The sequence below is a fragment of the Daktulosphaira vitifoliae genome, unplaced genomic scaffold (assembly GCF_025091365.1).
Source record: "Daktulosphaira vitifoliae isolate Bord-2020 unplaced genomic scaffold, ASM2509136v1 Scaffold_4, whole genome shotgun sequence".
NCBI classification, from domain to species: domain Eukaryota; kingdom Metazoa; phylum Arthropoda; class Insecta; order Hemiptera; family Phylloxeridae; genus Daktulosphaira; species Daktulosphaira vitifoliae.
In genome coordinates, this window is record NW_026099575.1 from 32,139,823 (window position 1) to 32,164,625 (window position 24,803).

At 23.6% G+C, this 24,803-nt stretch overlaps 1 protein-coding gene across 10 annotated transcripts in view; it reads left to right on the plus strand.

Moving 5' to 3' along the window:
- Window positions 1–24,803, plus strand: part of LOC126903704 (adipokinetic hormone/corazonin-related peptide receptor variant I) — a 59,479-nt gene that overhangs the window by 12,932 nt on the left and 21,744 nt on the right. For 4 of the 10 annotated variants that reach the window (XM_050682095.1, XM_050682102.1, XM_050682101.1 and 1 more), the window contains 6 exons: window positions 9,303–9,489; window positions 9,869–9,988; window positions 10,919–11,193; window positions 18,068–18,423; window positions 18,874–19,022; window positions 23,592–23,697. In XM_050682095.1, the coding sequence (XP_050538052.1) occupies window positions 18,172–18,423; window positions 18,874–19,022; window positions 23,592–23,697 (507 nt within the window). In that variant the 5' untranslated portion in view covers window positions 9,303–9,489; window positions 9,869–9,988; window positions 10,919–11,193; window positions 18,068–18,171. Of the gene's footprint in view, window positions 1–6,961; window positions 7,119–9,302; window positions 9,490–9,868; window positions 9,989–10,918; window positions 11,194–18,067; window positions 18,424–18,873; window positions 19,023–23,591; window positions 23,698–24,803 lie in introns of all 10 variants that reach the window. The other 6 variants (XM_050682099.1, XM_050682097.1, XM_050682104.1 and 3 more) reach the window with 4 other exon arrangements.

Sequence of the window (24,803 nt, forward strand, 5' to 3'; positions counted from 1 at the left end):
AAACTTATACCTTTGATCATTTGATGATTCAAAGAATAATAAATGTTGAAAGTGTTAAAAATAGTCTTTTAGAGACATAAAGTTAAATAAAAAATAGTAATATAATAATAAAAGTTAAAAATTAAAAAAAAAAAGTGAAAAAAAAATGCAAAAAATTCATGTCTCGTTCAGAGATTCGAACTCGGAACCCCATAATCGGACTGTCACGCGCTATCCATTAGACAATAGTACGACCTTATCCCAATTGAAAAATTAACTCTATTAAAGTTAAACAACAATTTTCAAAGTCGATTTTCTCGACTTAGGGGGGGCATTGGCAACAAATTCGAAATAAAGGTGATTAAATAGTCAATATAGAATAGATCTATATACATTTTATGAAAATCGGTGGGTACCACACCGTGACCTCCCCTTGTAAGCCTGTACAATTGATGCATAATAAAAAAAAAATTAATTACAAAAAAAATTAAATAGAATTGTCTTGCTTATTTAACATTTCTTATCTGGGTTTGTATAGTGGTTTCTTTAAATGCCCTTATATTTGTATAAATTTGAACCATTTAGAAAAATAAGATAGTCTTTACTGTGTCATATTTAAATCTCTGCGACCAAAGTAATTCAACAATGAAGTAATTTTCCTTTCAAAAATAAATAGAATGGCATTAATTTATTTAAAAACTCTTATAACTATAATGAAAGTGTAATTTTAAGCATCAAATTTAATGCCAAACTATTATATGAGATATAATTTGTCTTTTTGAATATTAAAGATTTTTAAAATATTATACTTAGAAAGTGATACTTATGTTAATGTTTATTATGAATAGCAACAACTTTTATTTCACGTTGATTTGTTTATGTGTATAGTTAAAAAATGCATGTGTAATGTGTAAAATTAACAAAGAACTACATAAAGATATTTAATGCATAAACCTGAAAAATGAACAGGAAATTAATAGCTATTATTATTATTTCACCAAACGAGTTTTATTTCATCATAAATTTATATTTTGTTGGTTTGGAATTATTAGGACCAACTGAATTTAACACAATGTTGATAAATTCATTTTTATTTTAACTTGGGGCTGTTCTCTCTAGAAATTAAAATGTTGCTCTTGTACTTAGATATCAAATTAAATATATAATATAAATACATGATTTTAATTTGACAATTTTCGTAATTGTTAAATTTTGTTCAATAGTTTGTTATTCAAGTTAGTTATTCATTATATATGTCGTTAAACTTGTTAAAGTTAATGTTGTTCTATTAGTTTATATCCTTGAAATTATTTTATTTATTGAATGAATAAAACAAAAGAATATTAAATTCTATCATAGTATCAATTTAAACCGTTTACTAGTGTGTGTTTATTTAAATATATTTTTTGTTTGTATTTGTGTATGGTAATGATTAACATCAAAGCATGTCTATTTTTTATGGTAATTGATTGTATTGTATGAAATAGCTTAAGACGATAAAATTAATTAAGCCGTTTTAATTTAAAAATATTTATTATTAGAAATCTGTTTTATTTTTTGAATATCATTAGATTTGTGATTTCCATACATTGCAATGTAACACAATCCCTTACAAAACTTTAAAACTTTTGTAATAAACTATGTGATAGGAATGTGTTGTGAGTTCATAATGCGGTAAATTGCTGTTTAACATTTAATGTTGTCAACTAATACTTAGCTTAGTCGGATAATTTATTTGGGGATTATCTCAATAGGCCAATTACATATGAGGTATAAAAAATAAGAAATTACAACATTAATAAAGTAGCTGAGTTTTACCTATATGAATCATGATTTTAGATAAATTAAAAAATATAAATTATCGTCATAAAAAGTAGGCGTTGATTTATATATTAGTAGTTTATTAATTCGAAACAATATTATGTATTTTATATAAAATAAAAAATTCAATATGATATAAAAATTTAAAGCTTAGTTTTTAATTGTGGTGTATTGTCAGGTAATATCGATAAAAAATTAATTGAATATTATTCCACATAATTACATTATCACATTTATTACTCATAAATTTTATTTTTTTAAATAAATAATTTCTAAAGGTAAAATAAATCGATTATTGATATTAAGATTATTTTTTTCATAGTATCTTATGTATTGATCATTGAACTTTGGATGGCTTTAATTATTTATCGATAATAATTATATACATTTTTATCACTCACAATTTTATTTTACTTAATTTTATAGTGTTCATCACGTGATCAAATTTTTAATGAAATCCTCCCTATTTGTTGTAATATTATTCATAATATGTCCAATTTAACGGTAACTTAATCAACGATTATTTTGTATAATTTTAAGGGTAAATTCTCGTTGCGAAATTTACTTTAAAATCCAATATACTTTTTAAGCAAACAATTATTATTTCAGAAATCTATTGAGTGATAAATGTCTATTGAGTAAAATCTACATTCTCTTTTATTTGTTGAAAATAATATTATTTTTAATATTGATAGTTTAAAATAAAGTAATTCTTAAAATTATGAATTTTAAGAATTTCATTTCAATAAAGATAGAAAAAAAGACCATAATTTTTGTTTCTACCCTATTTAAATTTTAATGACAATAAATATAAAAAATGAGGAATAATTATACTTTCCTTGAATTTAAATAGCAAAGGTGAATTTATAAATTTAATTGTACTATTTTTTGTGTGATTATATGACTTTTTTATTTATAAAATGTTGGTGTAAACATTTTTAATTACCAGTAGTTAGTTACATAATAAACCTTGGGCGTTTGTTTATACGATAGGATAATTGTTATTGATCACCTAAAATGCGTTACCTATTAATTAATTATACTTTAATAATTTTGCATCAAACTCTATTAAATATAATAATATCTATTCATAGGTGCAATTTAAACAAAATATTTAGTGGATTTAACTTAATTTTTCCCACCCTTTAAAAGAATTCTATATAAATTTAAAAGTAGTTTTCATAATTTTTGGGAATCTGCGACAAAATTAGGGGGGTTAAGCCCCTCCTAGACCCTCAGATTGCGCCTATGTATCTTTTAATAATAGATAAATACATTGTACAAATCCTAGAAATGTGCAAAATTGATTTTACTCTCACATAAAAAAATACTTAGTGACATCGAATTTTAATTTATGTAATGATTAGTATTTATATTTTTTTAAAAGATTCAAGGAAAAATTTTTTAGTATAAAAGGTCTATTACTTTAAAATGAAATTTAGTAAAAACAAAAATAAAATTCCTGAATTTTCTCTTTACATTTGTAAAATGTTCAAGTATATTAAAACTAATGAAACAGTTATTTGTTTGACTCCTAAAACCACAATGAAAAAAAAACTTTTTTAATTGGCTAAATAATATTTGATTGTCCTAATTGGTTTTAAAATAAAAAAAATATTTTCCTCCGCACTCTTCATCTACATATTACATATAAGTACAAGTGTTTGATAACAAAGTATTAATTTTCAAATATAAGGTAGTTTAAGTAAGGTGTAAAATATTACCTATATGCATAATAGCTAATTAATTGAAAAAAATCAAACAGAAAAAATAATTAAGGCTAAAAGGTCAATGAGCATAAAAGTATAGTAAAGATACGTTCACGCTTAGACTACCTGTCATATGTTTTTTGTACCCACAAATAAGTGTAGTTTTAAAGTAAAGTATTTTCAATAATAATTGTAAAAAACAAATACGTATTGTCAGATTGGGAGGCCAATGAGCACAAAACTGTGGGAGCCTGGATAGATCCAAAAAATATTTGTACCGCTTCATAACAAGAAATGAAAAAAAAAAGTTCAAAAATAAATTTTACAAACAGAATTATGTTTATTATAGTGTCGCAGGGGTCAATCGCTCCTATGCTTCTATGACAATCTCGCCCCTGTTGTATTATATTAAAAAACCCTTGCATTAAATGTTTTTTGTAGAGCAATAAATTTATTTTAAAGTGCATTTAATGTCATCTCTCAAACTGTTAAACTCTCATTTCTTGCAATTAAAAAAAGCTGAGTTGTTGTTTTAACAGTAATTAGTATAGTAGTAGCTTTAAAAGTACTTAAATAGCTTTTGCTAAATTCACTTCAAAGTATAATCTTATTTTGAATATTTAGAATAACACTCCAATAGGAATATTATTTTTGATTATGCTATATATTATAGATATAATAATACTGTTGAGACCACCAATAGATAAATTTATAAAATGTATTTACGGTTATAAAAGATCATAATAAATTGATAAACTTAATTTTTTTGTCTCATTTTTTTTTTAGTAATAAATTAAATACTTGTTAAGACTTTTCTTTTACAATATCAAATTTAAGTATAATTATCAATATCAATTTTGTGTCTTGATATTTTTACTGTTAACTATGAAATATTGAGCCTTTTTTAATCTAGGTGTAGTTTATAAGTTAAGTTGTTTTTATTAAGATTTTTTTAGGATATCGATTAATTTATATTTTCCTAAATTTTATTTTTTAAGAACACTAACTATTTTTTAAAATTATTTAATGAATTTTTTCTTGGTACAATTATTATTAATACAATAAATTATTATTAGTTGTATGTATATTAATATAATCTTTATCATTTTACTATTTTATTAATAAAAACGGTAGAACAGTGGGGTCGAGGTACAGTGTAGACAAGGCATAGATGGGACAAGTATAGATGATATTTGACAGTGTTTAAAATCACTATCATAAGAAACGCTTTGATGCAAATCTGTAGATAGTGTTTCATTTAGAGAAATTGTTGGATTATTCCAAAAGTAACATCAGCTCTTATTTCTTTGATTATATCCTAATTAGTAGTTCTTTGATTTTAAAATATAATATATGAATAAATATTAATTATAATTATTAAATTTAGTATGAAAATAAAAAAGTAAAAAAAATTTAATAAGTTTAATTTCTTATGTCTTATGACCTTTATTCTATGTCAATTAGCATATTTTTGAATACGGTAGCCATTTGCGTATAGAAGATAGGTCGTTGGGACAATTTTTTTTTTTCATTTTATAGTACATAAAATAAACTTTAATTTGATATATGTTTAAAGGACGCAGTATTTCTGGAACATTTTAAAAAATTAAGTTGAAAAAGTTAGTTTTTGTAAAAAAGTTGCTATTTTAAATCCCCCCCAATGAGCAGAATAAGTGTTAGATTTTCAAAAAAATGATATCAAACAAAAGGAAATTACCTAAGGTATTAGTATAAAAAAAAATTATGTTGATTTGTTTATATTTGAAAAAGTTATGGAAGTTTTAAGAAAAAAAGTGAAAAAAATGACAAAATTTACCGATTTTTAAATTTGTAATTTTTTTGGATATGTCCCCCATTTGCGGGGAACGAGGGAAAATGTTTCAATTTTTAAGGGTAATGTCTTCAACTAGATACAATTTGTGATCTTTTGACGTATTGTTGAAAGAAATCGGTCCTGTGAGAGCTGAGAAAAAGTGGCAACAGACATAAAAAAAAAAAAAAAACACATCATAGTAAAATTAATACCTTCTCAGCTTCGCATCGAAGCTAAAAATGTTATTGATATTTTATTTTCCAATATATTTTCGTGTCAACTGGTATTTTTGTCAAGGCCTTAAACTCGAATTTTATCTGTGGCTATTGATATTTAATTTTGAGAATTTATAAATTTTATTTTTTGGGGATTTTTTAATACTGGATTTGAAATTTTTTTAGCTTCCTTGTAAAGCTGAAAGGTTTTATCACAATGTATTTTTTTGGTTGTCTGACTATTATAGACTCGGCTCTTATTACACCAAAATTATTGATTTATATGTCAATAATAGAGTTATATCAAAATGATGACATCATCTTCCAAATTTGGAAATTTTATATTATGGTAATATTTAAAAAATGTCCAGAGATGAAATCGAATAATTTTGACTTTTTTTGTCTTTTAACTGCAACTTTCTTAAAAGTTATTAAATCAAAATTAAATTTTTAAAAGTTAAATAAAGTTTTATGGTTTAAAATTTAAGTTTTTACTGGTGTCAAGTGTGCATGGCCTCCCCACTATTCTAATTTGGGTTTTTTTTATTTGAATTTTTATTTTTATATTGTATGGTATTGGTCATCGGGTTGATTTGGATTTAAAGGCCTGGTTCTGAATAATTAATTTTATTTGTGTTCATCCGATTTAAAAATGGCTAATTCTTTAATTTATTTATGTATTTTTAAATATTGTGTTTGTATGTGTTTATTGTGACTTTGAATTCGATCTTATTTTTGTGTTGTTTATCAACCTAGTATAGTTTAAACAACACATGCGTGTTAATTTAATCGTATCAAATCTTAGAACATTTTATGTAGTGCGGCTTTTAAGTATTTTTTTATTACTATTTAATCTAGTTTAGTATATTTGAAAAAATGTATCTTGATTGAATCATAAGATAAATTTTCATTTATACGCTAATTTTAAGGAAATTACATATAATGTACTTTATGTACTTAAGATATCACATATTTAGTAAATAAACTAACCCAAAAGTTCCTAGAGGATTATAATGTGTTAAATTATATTGGTATATTATCTATTATATTTTATTTTTATTTTAATACTTTTAATCGTTATGTATAATTCTTTTTTATTAAGAAAGAATTATGCATAAAGATCTTAAGTTATAATTGAGATTTTTGTTATGATTAATCTGTAGATATAGATTCAGATTAAAATAAGAAAAATAATAAGAAATTAAAAATACAATTATCACGTATAAAACAGTTTTATGTGACAACTTTAAATCTACTTTAAATCTACTTAAAATTTTATTTTTTTTAATTCAATTTTATATACTTGGAATACATTATGAATTTATTACTAATTTTTTTTAGCTTCGTTGCGAAGCTAAGAAGGTATACATTTTACTATAATGAATCTTTTTTTTTTTTTTATGTCTGTTGCCACTTTTTCTCAGCTCTCACTGGACCGATTTCTTTCAACAATACGTCAAAAGATTAAAAATCGTATCTAAACATTACCCTCAAAAATTGAAAAAATTTTCCTCGTTCCCCGTAAATGGGGGAAAGCTCCAAAAAAATTACAAATTTAAAAATCGCTAAATAAAGTTCAAGGTATTTATTTTTTATAACTTTAATAGTATTAATATTAATAATATAATTTTTTTATGATGAAATATAATTAAACATATTAAGTGGATATTTTTTAAAAATTTGAATAATATAAAAAAAACCTAATAGTTTTTATGTTAGTTGGGTAGAACCCTTGGAGTAGGTTAAAGCAAAATTTAGACTGAAAAATTTAATCTTAGTTTTAGTTTAGTATAAAAACTTGAGTCTAACCCTAAATCCTTATCTTTAGTATAAGTTAACATAAATAATTTCAATAAGTTAATTTGACTCAAAATTAATTTTTATACGTTTTCATGTGTTTTTTTTTACTTTTTACTGGGATTTACTTTGATTATTTAATTTATTTATCCATGTCTTCACGTCATCTTGGTGCCTAGGGGTCGCTGACTTTGAAAGATTCGTCCCTAAAAATCGCTTCGATAGGTTGACCAAGCCGAGATATGGTTGTAGGGTGGGGTAACAAATCTCTAATATCAGTTTTACCAAATTTTGTACTAACATCTAAAAAAAACTGACCAAAACTGGTAAAAAACCTTCACCTTCTATAGCAGACATAGGTCTTATATCTATGCAACAATATTTAACGAATTTTTCAATCGCTTCGTCTTTCAAAAGTTTTGATATAACTTTTTTGACTTTATTTGTCGACACGGAAAACTCATTGATAGATTTTTGATTACTTATTACCATATTACATTTATGACTTGCAAGAGTAGCAGTTCCCGTTTTTATACCATAAACCTATTTGCAGTGAATACGAGCTACAAATTCTGTTAACACATGCTCGGGACTATCAGGGTCAGTATAATTGGAAGTCACACTCATAACACTTTTAAATTTCTTCCATACACAACTTTTCCCCTCGTGAGGAGACAAAGTATAATCACCAGAATCACTCAATAATTTTCTTTTAACAGTATTTTTAGAGACAGTAAATGCTGGATTCTTTCTAAATTTATTGTTGGTTGAGTTGTATTCTCTAAGTCGGAAGGAATAATAGAATTATTTGAAAAGTCATCATCAATAGAGCTCACCGAAGTTGAGTTCAAGAACTCGCGAATTTCTTGAGAATTATTCATGATTCTAAAAAAAACAAGACTAAAATGTTTTTTTTTAACTATAATTATTTTTATTTTGTGTGTAATTGAGTTAATGATTTATGATAAATGAATCACTCTGTATAGGCTATAAACAAAATTCAATAACTCAAAAATATTCTTGAGTAAACTAATAATTTCAAATTCGTGTTGTACAGAATTTAACATATTTAGTATACAGAATGATTTCTTAACTATGCCTCACGAAATAACTTTGAAATTATTATTGTTAATCATTTTTTTTTTTTACATTAACGATTCATTGTTGAGCAATTTAAACGAAAAATTAATTTTGTGCTACCATTTCGAATGTCAAATGGCAACCCCAATTTTTTTCATACCATCAAATTTATTTAATCGAAAAAAATATTGTCTTACATATGGGGTAATTAAATCATGACTGATTGTTAATTATTACGATATATTTGGATAAAATTTCACTTAAAGCCATTAGTTTATTTAGCCTAAGTGAAATTTTTGGTTCAACAAGTTATTATTAGCATATTATTTTACATCGATAAATATTTTAAGACTCACGTTTAATTTTATAACAAAAAATTAACACCTATCAATATAAAGTTGTACAAAACAAAATAACTTTCCATTTTTCCTAAAAAGTATATGTGCTTTTATACTACTATTTATTAAATAATTAAAAATTTATTTTATAAGAAAAAATACTTACAGGCAGATTGAAAATAACTGACGTCTTTCGTTGATGATAAAGAAATAAAGATAGATGATTATGTTGGTTGATATATCCCAACTTTATTTTATCCAACATAATGTACAAAAACTCATAAATGTAATATTGTTATATTAATAACAATTTGTATTAACAAGGGTAATTCTTTAAAAACACGGTTTTAAGTCTTAATTGAATTAAAATAATATTGTATGTTAGATGGGCAGTAATAGCCTTTCTATGTCTAGACATAATTATAGTCAATAAAAACGATCAGTTTATTCCAAAATGTGCAGAAAAACTATAAAATAATATAATACACTTGACGATTGACAGTGTAAGAAAGCAATACACTATGCACTATGATTTTAAATCACATTACAGGATCCTGGAAATTCTATTGGCACGTGGGTCATTATTTGAAAGAATTCAGGACCGGACCAATTTATTATTTGAAGTATAAGACCGAACCATGCAGAGCTCTATTGTAAAGTCAGTCTTCCGCGGTACTCTGCTGAATTGGCATTCGTTCAATAGAACGACCAAAGTGTTTGGCGCGGGTTGGCGTCGGGTGAGTACCGTCCCCCCTACGACACGGGAGCCTCTTCGTCTCCCAGGCTTGGATCCCTTAGGCCCAAGCCACAAACCCTTTGCCTCTTTCCATAATCATGCTTGTCCGGGTCTAGGTTATTTAATGATGTGTAGCCTCGGCTTATCCCACTCATCCACCTGGCTTCCACGGAGTAGAAGTCGCTCCATCTAAGGCGGCCCGCGTAACTATGAAGTACGTGGGTCGTTAGGGTGACTTATGAAAATGGTCCAGTTGTACGATTACATTTTAGACACGTATATTTTCACGAATTAACATTTACGATAGAAAAGAATATTCTAAGATTGAGTTGGCATCTCAGTTGCCATAAAGCAATGCTAATATTTAAATATATTTTTAGTTAAATTGGAAAACTGAAGTCATCATACTTCAATAGTTATAACGTTGAAATAATTTTCACAATGCCTTTAAAATGGAGAATATTATTGGTTTGTGAAGCAAAACAAAATAGCGGTAAAAAGTTAAGTTAATTAATTCACGTATTAGTTTAATGTTTAAAATTTTACGACGCGATCAAAAGGATATTAATAAACGTGAGTTTAGATTAATGTTGAAATGTTGTATTATATACTCTATTTTAAAGAGTATAGTAACCTGGTACTATTAAATATGTAAAAAAAAAAGTTTGCTGCTATTGATTAGATAATTTTTCAAGTTAACGTCTAAGTTGTTTTGACTGACCTAAGTAAAATTATAAAGAATCGAACTCGGAATTCTGCGTTATCCTTAATTCCGAATTCGATTTTTTATGTACAGTATAGTAGAAAGTTTACTTCACCCAAAAACATGCTTTGTTTTTTTAAGTAGGTATTGTAAAAAATAATTGAAATAATCATTTGTATGCTGTTCAAAGCTCGCCGATAACTTAAAAAGAATTTTTAACAACTCTATATAATTTAAAATATCGTCAAGTCAGTCAACTTGGGATGATGGTTAAACTTTGGGTAGTTAAATATTATATTGATTTCGCTCTTAATTTAATTGAACAAATATTTCATATTTGACAATACTTGTAAATATTATACTAGTGCTATAGATTAATAAGACTAAAATTATAATAAGATTTTTAACTGCCCTCTATTTAATTACCGCCAAAGTTAGTCCATTTTACTGTACTTAATTTATTGGCATTGTCATAATTTTGCATCAAAAATATTACCTTTTTTAGGTTAGAAGTTATTCTTTGTTTCATATACATTTGTTTATTAAAGATATATATACATGTGTATAACTGTTGTATAATCCATTTTTTATCTGTATAGATAAATTTCTGTCATTTTAAAGTTGACATATTTTAATTTACAAGCTATCTTATGTTAATAACAATATTTAATTTTTGTAGTTTTTTTTCAACATAACAATTGTAAGGGTGTATTTTAACGTTTTGTAGGTACAAAACGCATGTGCGCAAGATAATGGATGGAACCTACTGATTTGGCGACAGGCAGCATGCAGTAGGACGTCTAACGGCGTACTTCGTTAAAAATTGTGAATTGAGTATATCGCCTGTTTCATATCAAACGTAGGAATCGTATAAAACAAAATTTTAACTGTGGATGTGTCAAATTTTTAATAAATTTTTCATTTAAAATTGGAGTTGTTCTTTTAATCTTAGACAGTTCAAATAGAAGACTTTTAATGTTTGTTTGATCATTGTACAATCAGGTTGGTTAGCATAACGTAATTTACTTATATCTCATGAAATAAAACTTGCAAAATGTATTTTTGTATGTTGTTGTTTATTTTACATCAACATTTAACATATAAAAATAATTGTTATTATAATTTGACATAAAACATTGAAGTTATACAATATTTACCTACTAAATAGACAATGGTTTAGCATTATTAAAACCAAATCAAGAAATTAATGTTACGATAAAATAAAAAATACTATAAAAAGTTGTAAAAATTTTATATTACATTAAAAAAATAGTTATATAAATATATATATTTTTTGAAAAGTTTATATATCGGTTATTTAATTTGAATTTTTTGCAATAATTAATATTACTTTTCAGTAAACTTTTAGATAAGACAACTAAAAAAGTTGTCTTAAAAAAATTAAGTAAAACTTTCACTTTTTGTAAAGTATAAAAGAAAAAATGTTTTAAAAAATTAGTTTAATTTATCGTGTCAATGAAAATAATGAAGACCGACATGACATCCTGGTTGTTCACATCAAGTTTTTTGTTTATTGAATATTTTTTTTAACAGTATTTACAAATCACCTAATAAAAAATGCATTAAAATGTTTAGTCTTATGAAATGTGATATTTTAAAAAAATATAGCCAAGAGTTCTTTTACTTTATTTCTAAAATGTTTATGCCCCTTTGGATTTGGGATGATATGGATTCTTATAACAAAAATAACGACAAAAAAGGAAATTTGATTAATTGTAAATTAGAACAAATGTTTTAGGGAGTCTAACTTAATTTCTTTCTTTATTTTTAAACCCATATTAGTTCACTAGTAGATTTTAATCTAGATTTTTTATGAAAAATGTATCAATTTATTATAGTAACAAAACTATTCTTTAAAATAGAATACTTGGTAAAATGAATAATAGTAACCAAAAATTTCGACTTCGATGGCCTCAAATTTTTTTCAGCTTTGATGAGATTTTTTAAAGTTAATACTTTGATAAATTTATCAACTTTATGATATAGCTAATACAATATATTTTTTATTTAGTATAAATACATTTATGAAGTTTAGACAACAAATATTAGGTTTATAGAGTGATCGATTAAGGAGAAGACACTTTTTTCTCAAAAACTATTAAGATTTAAATTTTTTGTAAAGAGAAAAGATATTTGGTTCAAAAAATTTATAACTATAATTTTCTTTGATAGGAACCACTATTTTTTTTCTTACAGTGTTTTTTCATTCGATGAACCGTTCATTTGTTATAGCTAATTCTTAGTAGGTATGTAGTGCGGGGGGTATAGATCGTACTGGTATAACATCTACATTATTCAAAACTAAATTAAATTGCAATTTATTTATGTAATAGATGATTAAAAAAGAAGTTCCACCTTGTTTTCTTTGGGTAATCGGACACTAAAGTCGAAAAGCATGTAATTTTTTATGGATATGTTAATTATTTTTAAATTTGTTTCAAACATTCATCGAACCGTTTTATGACAACAATTTTAATCATTATTAGATCAATGAATACTAATCTAAAAAATTCCTCAACTTCACTTTGCCAGATTCTTTCTTTATTTTACTTTGTTTAATTTGATTTAGGATAACAATTTATAACACCTTTTTTTTTATACAATTTTCAACTTCAGTTTGAATAAAAATATTTATCGACTTTCCAATAGAATTTTCCAAATGACATACAATGTGATTTACTAATTTTTTAATTCGAATTTAACCCTACTATTATTTATTTATTATCTAAACATTTTTTATTATTCTATAAAAATTAAATTTTGCATGAAAATAGCAATTAAAGTAATTAAAATAAAATAGCAAATTAACTTTATTAGATTTAAATAACTCGTAAGTTAATTATTACTATTATAATTAATTTATAATTCAGATTTAAGTGCTTAAAACAAATTGTATTATACACACTGATATTCAATTTACTCTGAATAAATATTGTAACTTTATTCTGTTGTGTAAAGTTCCATTTATATTGGAAGATACGGCGCCGACAACCTCTTTACATTAATATTTTTATAGAACAAAATAAACAGAATTGTAACTAAAATAATATTTTAAAATTAATGTATATATTATTTACATTATCGAGTATTTTATTACGTTTATAAACAAAACGCTTGGATTACTTTTCAAGTCAAGCTCAATATGAATAGGTTATTAAACTAGGATTGCAGTTTTTATCAGCTCTATTATTAGGTAACTACTTAAACGTAATGCAATATATGTTTATTTCGCTTGAATATTGATAAAAATAAGTTGAGTAAGTTTCTACGATTGTTTTTAATTTCTAAGCAACATGCTTTAAAATTTTAGGTGCATTATATTATAATTACATCCAATCAAAACTAAAATATAAAATTATGAGCTAAATATTAAGTAGAATTAAATTAAAAATAAAGTCATACATTTTATTATGTGTTAATGTAAGCTATATGATTCTTCTCGCATATGAATGTAAACCCCTTATTTAATTAATCTGTTTGAATAATATACGTAACATAAAATAAGTGCTGATTACATAAAACATATATGAGTTTTATTAAAAAAACTCACTAAATAAAAAATGACAAGGCGTAAGTATAAATTATTAAAAATTAATTTAATACTATTTTTTATATTATTATAAATAAGACAACTACTATAAAAACCAGTGATAATAATAAAATTTCAGTTCAGTGCGCATATAAATATAATTTATATTAGTAATTCTAAAGACCTTTTGATAAAGTGATACTTAATGATTGATGCTTCTTTTATTATTTGTTATTATAATAAATCAGACGAGCTTTCAAAAAAAAAAAAAGACTAGTAACATATTGATGAGTTGTTAAGTATAGTTTTTGTCTTGTTAATGAATAGAGATCGTGTCGTCACTGAAAATAACAAAATACTGACTATTATAGAATAAATTAATTTCCTGAATGATTTAAAATAAATAATTTTACTAATTTGATATTATTACAAAAGAAATAATTATTCCTGAAATATTTATTTGTAAAAAATATTTACCGAATTTTGTGATTGCTTAAAGGTGATCCTTTTTAATGAGATTTCCGTTCAATGAATTGTGAAATTGATGAATAGAAATGTAATTGTGTTGACGGAATGAAACGCCGCATTATAAAACTCAATATTTTGAATGTGCTAGTATTGATAACATTTCAAATTTTGGCAAATTGAGTGGTAAATTTGTAACAATGAAATTTGATTTCAACTTGTATTTGAGTATTTTTAGTAATTAAGTATTCTTTTTTCAAAAAAAATTTTTTTTTTAAGTTTGCAACAATTATAAAAATTAATCTAAAATGATGATGCCGTTAGATAATTATTATCTATATTTTGAGTATAACTACTGACTTGTATAAGCCATATTGCTAATCTATAGTGTATTAAGAAAACCAAATACCTGAAAAGCTAAAAGGTTATAAATTCTTTAAACTTATCTAAAGCTTCATAATAATAATGTTCAATAATTTTGAAAAATATTGAATTAAACAAATTAATCAATAATATTACAATTTAATTATTGAACAAAAATAATTGGGAACAAATGCATTTTACCACCCTATCGAGTATTTTCAAAATTTTTTTTTTAAAACGTATGTTTTTCAATGCTTTTTTCAAAAGTGTTTGAAAAAATTGTCGGAAAAATTTGGTTCAAAAGTTATAGCTTTTTAAAGTTGAAATGTTAAAAACTAAAAATAGCTCAAAAATTGTTTTTTTTTTGGTAATTTTTGAGATTTTTTCTCATGATAATATTGTGAAACTATAATGACGTAACTGTTACATAATATCCTCATTCTAAAAATCCTAAAACGAAAAATAAGGATTTTTTTTTCAAAACTACGCAATACGAAATAAAAATGGGTTTTTCATAAAAATTTTATATAAGTGATTAGGCAATAATAAGAAACTCAATTAATTTAAGTTGTGCAAAAAAAAAAAGAAGACCACGATGTGGTGTTTTACTTAGAATTGTTTATTCAATAAAATAAAAGTTTTTACAGTATATTATGTATACCAATTAACACTTGTTGAAAAAAAAAAAAAATACTATTATATTAGATATTGAAATTTTAGTATTACTCGATTCTAAATAAGTAATAAGTTTATCCCGAATATTTACATTTAAACCACAATGACATTTGTACAAATTTCCATCATACATCCATCGATTCATAGTGAGAAAGAAATAACTTAAATAGATAAAGAATTAAGCTGTTTGAAAGTAAAACAGTATATCATGATCTTTGTTACCAACTGTCAAATATAAAAATGCATTATCATAATTTAAAAAATGCAAAAAATTTTATATATAATTAGAATTGAAACTGATATTGTACGTATAAAATGTATCAGCAATACCATTTCAGCAACAGTTTGAATTGCGCGGCGCGACGTAAATTTTTTTATTTAAGTACCTACACACATATAAATATTTTTTTTAGTATAATTAAATAAATAAAATTCGATTAATATATCATCGAGAATAATTTTTCTAATGAATTAATGCAAAAAAAAACAAAAAGAACAGCAGTATATAACAAAATTTGTCAATGATGGTTGAAAACTTTGAAAGCTCATAAATTTTAAACTGGACTTCGCCGACAAAAATTTTTTATATATTCTTAGTCAGTATAAAAAACTGAATCAATTAAAAAAAAAAAAAATTGAAAAAATTCGATGGGGTGGTAAAATGCATTTAAGCCAATGATTGTAGTCCACCGACATCATACTATATTGGATGCTGTGACCAGTTACACGACATGATTAAAGGTGTGCGGCCACCCGTTTACAATTTATTTCCCCACTTGAATTGTTTTATTGGTAAACACTTACTAGAATGTTATTTTTTGTGTTAGATGAATTGTATTATAATACAGAAATATAAATGAAATCTGAACAAAATCATTCCGCTAACCTTGTGTAATTGACTGTGAAGTAGGAAAAGAATTAGTTTTTAATGAACAAAATGAAGCCTCAACCTATATTTTTTTGAATACTTGAAATTTTTCTGTAAAAAATATTTTCTCAATATTTTTATTTATACATTTGTCGAATAGTTAAAAATAAAAAATATTTATCAAACGTTTTCTTGACAAGTTGAGCCATAATGACTTTAACTTGATGGTTTTTTTTTTCAGTAATGTGTATGCTTATAGATCTAAAGTTAATTTATAGGCGTCTATATGTCAGAATAGAGAAATAAAAAAAAAATAATAAAAACATGTATTAGCATGTTTTTGTTAATAAAAGGTTATTTAAATTATGTATAAAATAAAGGAGTAGATATTTCTTCCGTATCCTTTTAATATATGACTTAGTTTAAAAATATTTGCCTCGGAATGTATGTGCAATTATTTTAAAAACTTAACTGTTGTTGCTATTGTTCTTATTGTTACTATTTTCTGTTTGTATATTAATGTGTAGTACAAAGTACTAGTTTCACATAGAGATTATTGCCATAAATAGACATTGAATCAAAACAATTTGCATCGCATATTTTCTTTTATATATGTTTCATACATTTATTAATAAAACAGTTATGTTTTAAGATATTTCCATCTTAAAATATAAGCAATATTCAACACGCCGTTTGTTTATTAAACACGTTATTAACATTACAAAAAGTACTTTTACGTAGAGTATAATTAAATGTATTTTAAAATGCTTCAACGCATACAGCTTTTATAATTATTTTAAACTTTGCCACTATGTCTTGTTTAATTTTCATTTCAAAAGTTTCTTTGAGTAATATTAATTTACTTGACATCTTGTGGATTTAATCAAGTTCTATAACGTTTTTATGAAACAGTTGTCCCCAAATTAAATTACTGTCAAATAACTTATATTTCTATTACCTCGTTAAAATAATGGATGAGGTAAACTCGTTAAAATGTAATATTTTTTTTACTTTTGAACAATGGTTTAATAAAAATTTTATAAGTTTTGGCGTTTGAAGTATACAAAAAATAAATGTTTTATCTTCAAAGAAATTTAAATTTCTTAATTAATAATTTTTTTTTCAAACGCATAAAACCTTCTAATAGTTTTGTATTTTATAAAAATATCTATGGTAATCATTTTCCAAACAGCCAAACTTAAAACTATACTCACAAAAATTCAAAAATACAAGTTTTGTAAACATAACAATTAATGTAGGCCGAAGTAAACATAAATATACTAGTTTAAAGGAAGTTATTAAGACATTTATTGGTATAAAATAAGCTAGTTAAACTGTGTGAAAAATGAGTCTTAGTAAGCATTAAGTATTAAAAGGACAAGGTCAAATGTATTTATTTAAATAAGTGAATTTCCGAATACATTTAGTATGTTAATGAAAAAAGTTAGATAATAGGCAATTAAACTAACTTTTACTCAATTCTTTTTATGTAATTTTGTTTAATACCAAAAAGTAGATATACATTTAAAACATAATTTGACACATTGATTTTGTGTTTAATAGAGAAAGCTTAGAGCAGTGATATCCCGTTGATTTTTGCACGAGAGACAACTTGTTTTTTGACACTTGGAAATATCAGTTATCAACTTATTCGAAGCTAATCGCATAATACTTATTTAATATAAGTGCCTACCAGAAATTTGTATTTTCACTTTGCGCTCTATTAGTTATTCACTTATTAAAGTATTATTAATTTTGAACAATTAAACCTGATGACGTAATATAAAAATTTAATTTTGCGTAATCTTTTGATGTTTTTAAAATACATTTTTATCCTTTAGGCAAATTATTTTATGTGATTAATTGTTTATTTAGATTTTTAAATAAACAAGTCCTACACCATTTTTTTAATAAAAATTTGGAAAAATATTTATTTTGTAATTATTTTATTTCAGAAAATAAAAAATTCATACCATAAAGATTTCTAAAAATATGTTTTCGTAATGGAAGTCGGGTAATAGATAGTGATATGTCTTTCATGGTTTGATAATTGTCAGCTATGGAGGTTATGGAACAACCCTTTGCCGTACCGGAAAATGTAACTAATACTTCTGTTTTCGATATCAACAACTTACCTTACGAACTACGTTTTAACGATGGACACATCGTCACAATTGTCACTTATAGTATCCTAATGGTGATTTCGGCCATTGGAAATATAACTGTACTCACTATTATATTAAGACGAAGGCGCAAAGCTGGAACTAGAATACATGCCATGCTAATGCATTTAGCAATAGCCGATCTCTTCGTAAGTGTTTTAGTATATTTTATTCTTAATCAATTGTTTTATAGTATTATTTAAATATAATACTATAATTTATAATATAATATAATTTAAAAGAATATAATTTACTCGAGGATTACTATTACTATTTTTTATTATACCGTAATATAAATTTAAATTTATTATTGAAACTGCAAATGTTTATTGCAATCACCCAAAAAAATGATCTATGGAATTGATTGACTCCTATTGTTTTGGATTTTTATAATTTGTTAAAGATTCATTGTTTTTTATAAACTATGTAAAGTAGTATTTTTCGGCGAGAAATTCTTCAGTTTAATTCATTATTCGTTTTAGATAAATAATAAATTGACATCAGATAAAAGAACATTAAAATTCTTACACTAAAATTTAAAATTTAATTATGATTTAAATATTCTAAATGTAAAACTTATAAATATCTTTGTGTATTAGGTAACATTTTTGATGATGCCACTGGAAATAATATGGGCTTGGACAGTTGAGTGGGTACTTGGAGATCCTTTGTGCCGAATAATGGCGTTTTTCAGAATATTTGGATTGTACCTATCGAGTTTTATTTTGATTTGCATAAGCGTTGACAGGTAATATTCATGTAATGGATATCTCACAATCAAAAGATTATAAATTTAAATATTCGAATTAGTTAATTAAAGAAGTAGTAAAAGTCTTTACATTTTTTTTTTTATAAAAATATATAATTTTATTATTGTTTTTTTAATCAATTAGTGGTTAACACCACTTATTTATTAACTTATTTATTAATATAAATTAATGATTATTGTGTTCCTAAGATTTTGGGGAATAATCAATATAATGGTTTCTATAGTTTAGGCTATAGTGTTTTCCACTGTTAAAACTGACGTGTGACAACTTATCTAACAACTAACTGCGGCAGGCTTAGATGAATTCTAAAGCTTGACAGTATATGAAGTGGAATATGTAATCTCTCCTGAAAATTAAACTGACGCTGAACTTTTTGTGTGTAAAGTCTCTTAAATATTATGTTGCTTATGTATTATCCGTATGCACAACTCCTAAAAATTAATTTTACAGTGTAACTAATACTTTTTTAAATGAAAACGCGCCTTTTAAAATTGAACTCTGCTTATTTAATGACTACAAAACGCAATTCGCATTTGAAGATGAATATTTTAGCGATTTCTATGGAAATCGCTAGCAGATATATAATGTTGTATTAATCATCCATAAGTAAGCAATAAGCACTTAAACGCCAACATAAACAAGAGTACTACTCGGTTGCTTGTCTTTTCACGGACAAATTCGTTGAATAATTTGTTCACTGTACGAATCATGACTATGAACTTCACTGCATGCCGTTAATAGACAATTTAATAATATGATGGACACATTTTTGTGTTGCTTTTCTTCATTCGTATACAAATTGCACTCAATATAATATACAATACTAATTTATAGTACGTCGACTGGTAAAAATTATGAGTTCGACATTTAAAAATAGTCACTGCAACGAAAACTTCCGAGCAATTATTATACATATATTTTAAAGAAAATTCACCAAGTTTGTTCTTATCACCGCAAAACTGATAAATAAATATAGCAATAATAAATAATAATGGGTAATTTTCATCGACTTAATGGATATTTTTTATAAAATCATTTGATTATGACGTATATGAATGTACCGTATATATAGGAATTACTTTTTTTTATCCGAGTTTTGTAAATTAATGGTTTTTAACAATATCACATTTAATTCATTGTGAAATACAATTAATTTACATCCATTGAGTCATTAATCTACGTATAACAGTGAGTTAACGAGACTTCAGCTGATTAAAATATTTTTATTTTTTTGAAGTTTCCTAAATATACCTAAATTTTACGGAATATTTTTTTTTATGTGGTTTTTAATTTATTGAATAATGAGACCTATAATTTTTTTAATTTTAATTATTTTATTATAAACAGTACCGTAAAACATTATTCAAAAGCACAATCAATATTAAAAACGAAATTGTAGTATTTCTTTAGTTAAAAAAGTAGTACAAAAAAAAAAGTGGTGTTAAATTCACTTTTCAGTAATTTTTAATAAAAAAATGTTATTTAACTTAAAATAGAAATTTTTGTTTGTTTTTCATTTTTTATCTTGAATATTTTTATAATACAACCTAAAAATTCTCAAATTTTGAAATATTTTTAACATTTTTGAAAAAAAATAAATGGATTTATCAAACTTTCTACCTCTTTAAATCCTATACAAATGTAATTTATGATTTATTGAATAATTTATGAGTGAAATTGGTGTGAAGAATTCATAGTGTGATAAAATGTACACTTTATCAGAAAACATTATTATCAATGATCGTAGAATAAAATAAAAATGCATGAACTTGAACGTTACATTTTTTTGGTTATAATATTTTAAATTATAAAAAAAAATAAAAACCGTTTTTATTTTAACTATAATTAGATAAAAAATAAAACTATATTTAAAAAAACAATTGTTATTTATAGTTAATATGCAAGTCAATCTAGTATTTAACTCGCTTGATAAATTTCGAATTAAAACTAATAAAATAAAAAAAGGTATTTTTTATTTTATCTATTATAATATAAAAGTTTCTTTAAAATAAATTTATCACTTTTAAAATTATTTAAATTTTAAATGGAAGTATATTAGTAAGTGTTGTTTAAATTGCAAAAACTCTTTTTAAAGGTTTCTAAGTGATGATGAATCATTTCAATTCAATTAAATAATATATATAGTATTTGACAGTATTTTTATAACAATAAAAAATATAAGATTTGTTTTTATTTTTGACATTCAACAATTAAAAATGTATTTAATTTGATTATTTTGTATTGTGCAAAATATGCTTGATGTAACTTTACGAAATTCGATCCTTATTTAAACATTTTCACGCCCTTTTTACTTTTTAAGTACATATCAATTTGTCAACTTAATTGTTTTCATGGGTATGGGTAATATAATCTATCGAAATATTTTAATGTAGGAAATTTAGATTATTTACAATACAGAGAAAAATTCAACAGTGAAAGAAAATTAATAGATTTTTCATTAATTTTAAATACCAAAAAAAAAGAAAAGAATGTAAATAATAAAAATTTTTACGAGAAGTTTTTAAATTTTTTAATTTAGTAATCAATGACGACGTTCGGATTCTGTATCAAATTCTCTTTTTAGTATGTAAATTTTATAAATAAAATTAAAACTATATTAAAAATGTTATTATTTTAAAAACTAAAATATATTAAAAATATTAAACTCAAAAAGTCAGTATGTGTTTAGCGTTGATAATGGTAACAGTGTTTCCGAAATACGTATCCACGATATTTCATTAATTTTTTGTGGCTTCTTGAGTTTAATATTTTTTAGTTTTTAAATTAATAATATTTTTAATATATAGATTTAATTTTATTTAATTAATTAGCCACAATTGATCTGTTTATATTATATAAATTTTTAAATATTTAATTCAAGAGATTAAATACTTGAATTTTACTTTAATTAATACTTTATTTTTTATCAAAATTATTTATGTTTTAATTTTTTTATTATTTTCAAAAACATTTTATATGTTAATTTATAAAATAGTAGTATTACTTTTTATTAGATTAGATATGATACAAATATATGATTTTCTATTTATTATATTATAAAAGAGAAAGGAGGAAAAAAATTAAATAATTTTGTTAATCCTCACTTTATGTAAATAAATTCTTAAGTATGAATATTAAGATAACATAAAATATACAGAGAAAATCAATAAACGTTTTGACATGTTAGTTAAATACTTGAACATAGGCTGGTAACGTAAGGTATTTCTTTCAAAAAAAATATTTTCATTGAAGTACAATGTTGTATAAAGTATATACAGTAGAAAGTTTTATCTTGTACTGCAATTTCCAGATAATTCAATTATATGAAACAGCCTGTTTATTTTCAATTAAATATATTTTTTAAATCTTGAATACATTGTATATTTATGGAGAAAGATAAAAAAATTTTTGTATAAAATCCAATTCCAATAATTGTATAAATTAGAATTAGGAACTGAAATAATTTCGGTTTTTACAATTTAAAATTAATAAATTAGGATATGATAATCGAATTTTTTTTATATTTTTGTTGAAAAATATTATGAAACTTAAATTAAACTTAAAATTTATAATGTTAAATTTTAGGTTTGGATAAGGGGTTAAAAGTTATAACATAATACTGTAATTATTAACCTTACAAATTTTTGAAAAAATGTTGGTTCTTAGTCTTGGTTAAATATCTGCAACTATACTTTAACAAATGAGAAATACAAAAAAAAAACTCTTTTTTATTACACTAATACTAAAAATAATATTCACTGTTTTTAAGGAAGATAATAGTTTCAAGACAAAATATTTTATGTTTTGATTGATTAATACATAAAGTTTATTCAAATTTAAATAAATCATTCCTAATTTAAACAACTAAACAATAATGAACAAGATAAAACTTGTTCCAAAAATAATTATTGTTAATTGCTTCATAGTATTATGTCATATATTTCAATAACATTTTTATTATTTTATTCATTTTTAAATTATAATTTTTAATCTCTCTCGTAATTTTATGTAGTAAAGAGGAAACATTTATTTTTATATATATTTTTTAAAATGTTTTAATTTTAAATTCAAATATTTTCTTCATTTTAAACTACAATCAAATAACAATAAATTCATTTAAATCCCATCAAAATAGAACGTTTAATAAAATTTACCTATTATTATTTAAAAGTAGTTATTGATTGTGAAAATTAATTAGTTAAATACTTAGATTTAACTATTTATTTGATACAAAACCATGAAAACTCTAACAGTGTTTATTAAATATTCGACAGATGTAACCTTTTATAAACATATTTCTCTCGGTAATCATTTAATTCCTCATATATTTTCATTTTTAAAACAATTTTACTGTTGAATTGTAATAGTTGTTTAGTGTCTAATGGTCAGGCTTGGTGAATTTTTTTTATATTCTAATAATGTTAATTCACTTCATATTATATAAATTTAGTTTTATATAATTTCTAGTTAAATATTAATTTTTCACATCTCATATATATTTGTTTATGTATTTAAAATTACATCAACATCAAATCTCCTTGATTTAGATATTTGGCCGTATTACAACCTATGCGACTGTACCAAATGGACAATAGAGGAAAATTGATGATTGCTGTAGCATGGTTTGCATCAATTTTTTGCAGTCTACCACAGGTACTAAAAACTTAAAAATTATTTAATTTCGTAATACATTACCTATTAATTAAAAGTTAGATACAAATAAATTGTCTGTAACACGAGTAAATAATAAATTCAAACTTTTGCATAAAAGATCCAGAACTTGGTTAAATTTCTATAAAAAGTAAACATAATTAATATTCTTAGAAATGCAAATTATTATAATAATTATAAATATTTATAATTTTATTTTAATTTTTAAATTAAATTTTTTTCTTATTTTTTGCAAAGGCCATTCTGATTCAATTAAATACATAAAATTTAATTTTGTATATCTTATAAATAAATTTTTATTCTTATTAAGATGAAAGATTGGGAAGGATTGTATATAGGCCAAACCTTAGGTACTACTATACCTCAAAAAAAAAAAAAAACATAATTTGAACTAAGTGTATTTATTAAAATTTCCTTTCCGACTTAAATGTACTGGTTGAAGTAATTTTATTTAAAAATTTAATAAGAATATATATTTTAGAGTAAATAAACAATAATAGTGTAATCTTTTTAAATATTAATTGCTAAAATTAATTGTTGCTCCTACCATAATGTATTTTATGAATAGTTGTTTTAATATAATCTTGCTGAATGAAAAATAGCAAAATTTTTGAATTGTAAAACATTATTATTGAAATTTTTGATTTAACAAAACATAGATGAACATAAATGAATATTTCTCATAGAATTTATGTACACATTTCTAGAACTATAAGAATAAAAGAATTCATATTTTACTTTTTGTGATTAATTATTTATTATTTTCTTCATTCGTGTTATAGTAATTATTCTTTAAAATGTAATTCATTAAAATTTTTTTATTTTAACCAAAAATTAGAACCAAACTTTCGAATGTGTCTCAAGATTTTCTATAACCACTTTCTTAATATATAAAACTAAGAAGTACAATTAGTTTCACAATTATTTTTATTTATAACAAAGTAAATCCTAACGACAGTAAGAATTTTATCAATAAAAATGTATTATTTTTTAAGTATCAAAATAAATATTACTTGACATAGCATGAAAAGTAAAATTAAACATTTAAATAATTCTAATTTTCAAAATTTTTACGGTTTAAAATTTCA